The 7,043-nt window shown below is 47.7% G+C and overlaps 1 protein-coding gene across 1 annotated transcript in view; it reads right to left on the bottom strand.

Moving 5' to 3' along the window:
- Positions 1–4,252: 4,252 nt before the first annotated feature.
- MCM3 (minichromosome maintenance complex component 3) overlaps positions 4,253–7,043 on the bottom strand; it is a 17,691-nt gene continuing 14,900 nt past the window's right edge. The window contains 3 exon segments of the mRNA XM_010863225.1: positions 4,253–4,996; positions 6,118–6,187; positions 6,570–6,717. Coding sequence (XP_010861527.1) covers positions 4,798–4,996; positions 6,118–6,187; positions 6,570–6,717 — 417 coding nt within the window. The 3' untranslated portion in view covers positions 4,253–4,797.

Genomic DNA, 7,043 nt, shown 5'->3' with positions numbered 1-7,043 from the left:
CTCTCCAGCTCTTCCAGGGCTGTTTTTCTCTTTAACAGAATGCTACAGGGGGAGGAAAATGATTATAATATTAATAGCCTTACATTGTAGATAAAGCCATACAGCTCACAAAGTTTTTTTCATATATACCACTGTATTTGAAGCTCACAACAAACCCATAAATCTCTCCACTTCACAGGTTAAGACTGCAAGGAACTGGAGTGCATGGAAGCAGTCATGTCTGACTCTTTGCAACCCCACGGATTGTAAACCACTAGCCTCCTCTGTCCATGGAATTCTCCAGGGAAGAATACTGGTGTGGGTAGCCATTCCCTTCTCCAGTCAAAAGTCACACAGCTATTAAATAGCAGAGCAGAAATTCAAACCCAGGGCTCATGATTCTGAGTCAAGAGAAGGAAAAATAACTTCTTCCAGATGCAGGCTGGAGAACATGTGAAGCCCAGGCTCCCAGGGCCTGGTGGAGAGTGAGGGGTTGTCAGAGGATCAGACTTGCAGGATGAGCAGAATCTTCTAAGTCATGTCTGCCCTGAAGTCAGCATATCTGAGACATTCTGCCTGCTCTCTGAAGAAGATGGGAAATGAAGCCAGTCTTTCATCTTTTTTTAATTCTAAATACTTTTTAGCCTTTGTACATAATCTTACACACATTTATTGGAATACCAAGATAAATGAACATGCAATCAGATGGTTTCAATGACAGCTCTTAAGATGTCTCACTCTACCAACTTATCACCTCTGGTTCTCAAAGACTGTGAAGTGGTAGACAGTTGCCTTTTCTGCATTTGATATGTGTAATGATAGGAAGAACTTACCAATTACATAACTCTAAATTGCCAGTGTTACTGAAGGTATGATATGAAAAGAATTTAGAATCTTAATTCTCTCCCTTGAGGGAAAACAGAAGAGAATGAGGTAGGAGTCCATTCTAGTAAGTAAAGAACCAGGCAGAAACCAGCATTCATCACCGAGGCAGCAAACCAGGAAAAAAAAGAAAAAGAACTTATTAAAACCAATTAAAGTGAAGTTAAATAAAAATTAATTTTATTCTAATTTTTTTTCTAGGAATTGAATACAATTCCCTGAGACAGTGGGAAATATCCTGGAGTTCCAGTCACAAAATTGAGAAGCACAAATATCACTGACCTTAAAAAATGTGTTTAACAGGATGGTAGACTCATTCTGACCTGCCTCCAAGTGGTACCAGGGCTAATGTGTTTTCTGGGTAGAAGTGACCCCGGTGTCTCGTGCATTACTGGAAGGGACCTCAGAGATCATCACCTACTTCAACCACCCCCTCTTCCAGATCAAGAAACCAAGCACTTCCCTGTAAGGAAGTGGCTCAGCCAGCCTGGCACATGAACTCAGCCACTTACTGCCGGAAAGGAACTCAAGCTCAGGGTCCCTGCTGCCCAGTGGGGGGCGGGGTGTGTGTGTCTCACTTCCTCTGCCAGCTTTAGGCTTTCGGGGGAGATTACCTGCCCATCCAGAACCAGGGCACGATGCCCCACCTTTCAAATCCCCTCCCGTTGAGTGGAAGTGGTGGCACCTGGCTCCTGGGGAGGGAAGGGGGACACTCGGGGAGGGAAGGACTTAGTTGGTATGAGGATGGAGCAGCCGGGGAGCTGACCCACAGGGCACCCCCAGCACCTGCCTGATTCCACCAACCACAGCCTCTGGGGAAACCTCACCCCAGGAAAAGTCTGGAGTCATTAGGGCAATGGGTGGGTTGAAAACTCAGGGAAAATGAGAAGGGTACAACCTATGGATTCTTGGTTTCAGGGAGTGTTTCCCCTCCTTTCCTTCCTCATCCATGTTGTCCTGATGATCCCACCTTGCAGGGCTCTTGTGAGGCCCGAGGTGACACTGCCCACCTTGAGCAGGCTTTGTCCCTGGGAGACAGCCAAGAGCCCATTGTCATACACCAAGGCAGGGGTCCTCCCTGTGAGATGGACCTGGGTCAGAGCTATTTGGACTGGAGGTCAGGAACCATCAAGGAAAGCTTGGAAGGACCTCCCTGGGGGCCCAGTGGTTAAAACATCATCTTCCAAGGTAGGGGGTGCGGGTTTGCTACCAGGTCAGGGAGCTAGGATCTCACATGCCTCCTGGCCAAAAAACCAAAACATAAAAATAGAAGCAATACTATAACAAATTCAAAAAAGATTTTTAAAATGGTCCACATCAAAACAAACAAAAAAAAATTTTTTTTAAAGAAAGGAAAGGCCTGGAAAGGCAGGAAAGAGGACAGAGCTCTGGGACTCCACATGGGGAAATCGTTTTCAATGATTTCAATCCAAGGATAGTGAGTCTTTTTCACACATCAAAATGACTCACTTTGTTTTACTGAAATTTGGAATCTACAGTGATAAGGGCAGAACCATGGAGTATTTCCCCGCTGGCTAGCACCTAACAGCTGCCCTCAGTCACCTCACAAAGGTGAGGTGCACCCCGCAAAGGCAGAAGTTAGCCCCATTTTACAGATTAATTAGCAGCTCAACACTTGAAGTTCTTTGGTAAGTGGCAGAGGACTGGATTCCATCCACATTGACCAACTGTGTTTTGACAGCTCTCCTCTCACCCTGACATGTTGTTTATCTAGGAGGGTTCAGGAGTAAGGTAACATAAAATCTTTCAAGAGGTAACTGATTTCTCAAAGACCCCCAAAGTATTTGATCTCTTTTAGATGGCACACATAAATGGAAACAAACTTCTCTTTTGGAAAGAAGTGTTTTTTCCCCTGGTATTTGGGCCACCTCTGCCATCTGTGGCCACAGCAACACCCTCAGAGGACACTGACTCACACACCAGATCCCCTCTGCCCAGCAGCCTCATTCAGGTCCTTGTAGCAGGAAGAGGGGGTCTCTGGGCAAGAAGTAAGAATTATTTCCTTTAAATGCTCAGCAATTATTTCCTTTAAATGCTCTTCTGTTGCTACAAGTTGGGAAACAACACACACACATTTTTAGAAACTCAACGTGGAGATTCACTGAGTACCTAAGAGTCAGGTTATTTTAATACGGGTAACATCTATTTTGACAGCTGATACTCTTCTACCTTCCGTTCTTATGGCTAAATGTGGTATTACAGCTGTTGGCGAATCACCTCATTCACCTGATTACTTTCCCACCCCGTGCGTGCCTGTTTCATCAGGTGTGAAGGAGAGAGGACAAAAGTCCCATTGACATAGCATTCGGCCTTCTAATAAATGCTCCCCTGAGGAGACCTTAGCTCTTCTTCCTATAACACCACATCAAAAGCTCCCACCCTGTCCTGACTCTCTTGGCCCCTCAGTTCCTTCAGCTCTCATTTGCATATATTTTGTAGTTTTCAACTCTTCACTGACACATTAGACATGTATGTGTATCCCCAACCTGGAGGCCTCCAGAGCATCAAGTCCTCTATTTTCACCCCGCACAATACGAGACTTGCTGCCAGTATGCAGTTCCATCCAAGTCCTCCTCTGGTATCACTGCTCACTCCCTGGATTGTACTCCCTGGGGCTCTGCCAACAGAATTTGATATTTCACATCTGTGAAAAAAACATGAAGATAAAACTGAACTCCCCACTACTGCTTCATGGCCTCAGGGTGACAGGCCCCCTCAGCAACAAGGAGAAGGAAGCAGCTCCCAGATCTCACAGCTAGGAACCCACACCACCTCTTCTCGGGGGCAGCCTCCAATCCATGAGACCCAGGCCCCCCATCAAGTCACAATTTTTTTTTTTCTTTTTAAATAACCTCAAAAGTTCCTCAGAAGCTACCAAAACCATACAGAGGATAGAAGTCTTGCCCTGGAGCCTCCACTGACTTCTGGCAAACAGACACCAAGGGCTGGACATCAGGAGTTAGGAGGCCTCACAAAAACCCTACATGTAAGGGGATCTCTTAATGGGCAAGAATTCACCGATTTTGAGGGTCTGACATACTGGGTTATTATTCTTGCATGAAGGGGCTTTGATTCCTGTTCAGCAAAGCCATGCAAAGGGTCAACTCTCCTGGACGTTCACACACTGGCCTTCTGTGGCCACTAAGCTATTCTGAATTGGCAAGGTTTGGTTTGCAGTTTTAACATAAATGCTGATGTCCTTGGGGAAGAAATCAGCCCCGCAAAGGCCTAATCCCCAGAGAGCACGGCGGCCTGCTGCCACCTATTGGTGACACGGTGCAAACGCAGGCAGCCCATCGCACCGGGTGGAACGCTGGCAGAAAATACAATGAAATGTGTCCAAAAAAAATCACACTGTATTAAGGCCACGTGGAGAGTACAAAAAATGAGTGTTTATTTAATGTCTTTTGGGTCAAAATTCCATGAGTCTTAACTGGTGCTACCGCAAAGCAAGCTTTCTAGGTCTGAGGACTTGCCTCACTCTCTCTCTCCATCAGCACAGAACCACCAGAGTCTGTTCTAGACCAAAGTGCTGGGGGGTGGAAGCCAACACATGAACAGAAACCAGCTGTGACCCCCTAACATACTCAGAAGTTGTGCCGTCTACAGTGAAGAATGGTGTGGCTTGTTTGGGACGGGCAGTGGGGATGGGGAAGGACCCTTGTGGTTTAGTCTTGTGCAGTGAAGACGCATCGCCTTGGTCCCGTCCACCTTCTCTTGACCCCACGGCAGTTTTCCTGACCCGTCCTCAGGCTTCCACCAAGTCCTGACTCTGCTTGTCACCTGTCCTCCACTTCAGTTCAATTCAACACTGACATTCAGGGAATGAAGGCAAAGGCTGGGCTGGGGGGAAGGCGAAGAGGAAACTGGAAGGAACTTTCTTGGCCGGATCCCACAGTCCAAAGACGAGGGCCCTCAGATGAGGAAGACGATGCCCTCGGAGACCATGACCTGGTTGTCGTCCTGCATCCTGCTCAGCGCGGCCTGGATCTCCGCAGAGGAGAAGGGCTCTTCGTTGTCTCGGTTGACGGATTCCGTGAGGCGATTCATGCCAACCGATTGTGCATGAGCTTCCCGGAACACCTCTAAGAGGGCCGCCTTGAAAGCCTTCAACCTGCCCAGGATGGGAGAGAGAGGGTGAAGGAGGAGGAAGCCGCCACAACGACGTCAGAGCCCGTGAGCCTCAGTGTCCCCTATAGACTGCCCCTGATGGCCACTCCGCACCCAAGCTTCTCCCTCAAAGCTAAGCGGTTGTGTTACAGAGCTTCCTGCCCGTAGAGAAATAACAGCATTTTAAAAACCAAAGGCCACTGAGGATGAGGGAAAACTGGCGTCTGTACACTGTTGGCAGAAACGCAAAGTGGGATGACATCTTTGCGAGGCAAGTTAGCCACATGTGCTATAATTCTGAGGTGCATCTCCTGACTCTGGGAATCCATTCCTAGAAACTAACCCCAAAGCTCCATCCTCACCGCTGCAATGACATACGTTGAGATTGTGTTTTACTGTGAAGAGCAGTCTTAGGAAAGCCAGACATCCCTCATCAGAAAACACAAGAACACACACGTTCATACTATGGGAATCCTGCAGTCACTGAAGACAGACCTCCAAGATTCAGAGAGTGCTTTCAGATACAGTTCATTCGCTGTCCTGGAGACTGGACTTACGCTTGATCTTAATGTTTCTACCTAAATACTTTATAATGTGTTTCAACTTTTTTCAGTGAAGACACTGTGTATGTTAAGGTATTAAAATAAAAAAGCAAACCTTAGCCATGGAGCTCCTTTGGTATCCAGTAAACAATAAGTTTTTAGATAAAACTGTTTCTGAACCTCTACTGGTAAAAACTGATTATCTCAAAACAAATGACAACCATCCAGTGAGAAGAAAAAATATACATATTTTTTAAGTATACCTACACAATCTACTGAGAAGACTCCAAGGCTTCAGTGAGACACAAATTCTATCCTTGCTCTAAGACTCCTCTTCCTAATGGCACAAGGGTATCAGGTTTTAAATTCTCACAGAGAATTATTTATGAAGCAAATGGTAAAACCTAAACAACCGGGGATTCTAAAAATGTATGAGTTCTTTACACAATTTTCATAACTTATTTCAAGCTTGAAATTGTCATCAGAATAGAAAACATTCTAGAAACCCTTGGGCCTCTAGTTTTGAGCTCTGCTGATAACAGCTTGTTTCCTACCTCCAGGGAAGAGGTCCTTCCCTACTCACCTGGATTCACTCAACTCCACCTTCTGGGACTCCTTGGTCTCCTGTGAGTCCGTTGCCTTTGGAGTGTGCACTTGAGGGGAAAAGGTTACAGAGAGCAGAGGACAAGGTGAAGCCATGTCCACGACCCCAGAGGCCCCTCTCCACCCTGAGCCTGCAACCCTGGGGCTCACATGGGGCCAGCCAAAGCAGCTTCAAGAAAGGCTCCGGTCAGGCAGGAGCTCCAGAGCCCACGCTATCTGGGACACTCTGGCCAGGCTTGGCAAAGAGCATGGTGCACCGAGGAGGCAGACGAGGGGGCAAAGCTTATTTCCAAAGTTCTGAGTTTCCTCGATTCTTGGACACAGGGTTCCAAGCAGGGAGCCGAGTGGGAACCCACACGCAAATGCGTAACACAGAGCATTAAAGAGCCGGGCAACCCAGACCCTTTTTACCAGTGGAGGCTGCTTGCTCACCCTGAGGCATTTCCTCCTCCGTGTTGGTGAAGTCATAGGGGTCATAGGAGTCCCCTTCCTTGGCGTCCGAGGGACAGATCCTCCTCCTAAAACACCAGTAGTCCAAATGGCATGCTGGGCCCAGGCCTGTACAAACCGCTGCCTTTTCTCAAAGAGACCAAAGGTCCGTGGACTACAGCACAAGCAGGCCCTGCTTCCCAAGGCTCTCTCCCCGTCGCCCACCCTCAGAAATTCAGTCTCAGGCCTCAAATGAGACTCCGGAGGAAAGACTTCTGAAGTGTGAACCCAGCAGTCTCCCAGAGCTTCTCTAGCAGGAAAAGGCCCAAATCCTCACAAAGAGGACAAAGGGGGCTGTAACGCTCTCTGTCCAAGTCACCTCCACCCTCCAACCCTCTGCAGCGTTGGTCTGGGCAACCCCTCCTGCAGCCTTGCCCCTCCCCCGCCCCGACACCAGAGCCTTTCATCTCCTTCCTC

This window comes from Bison bison, unplaced genomic scaffold (genome assembly GCF_000754665.1).
Source record: "Bison bison bison isolate TAMUID 2011002044 unplaced genomic scaffold, Bison_UMD1.0 scf7180017864487, whole genome shotgun sequence".
Lineage (NCBI taxonomy): Eukaryota > Metazoa > Chordata > Mammalia > Artiodactyla > Bovidae > Bison > Bison bison.
This window is presented reverse-complemented; position numbering and strand designations above follow the sequence as displayed.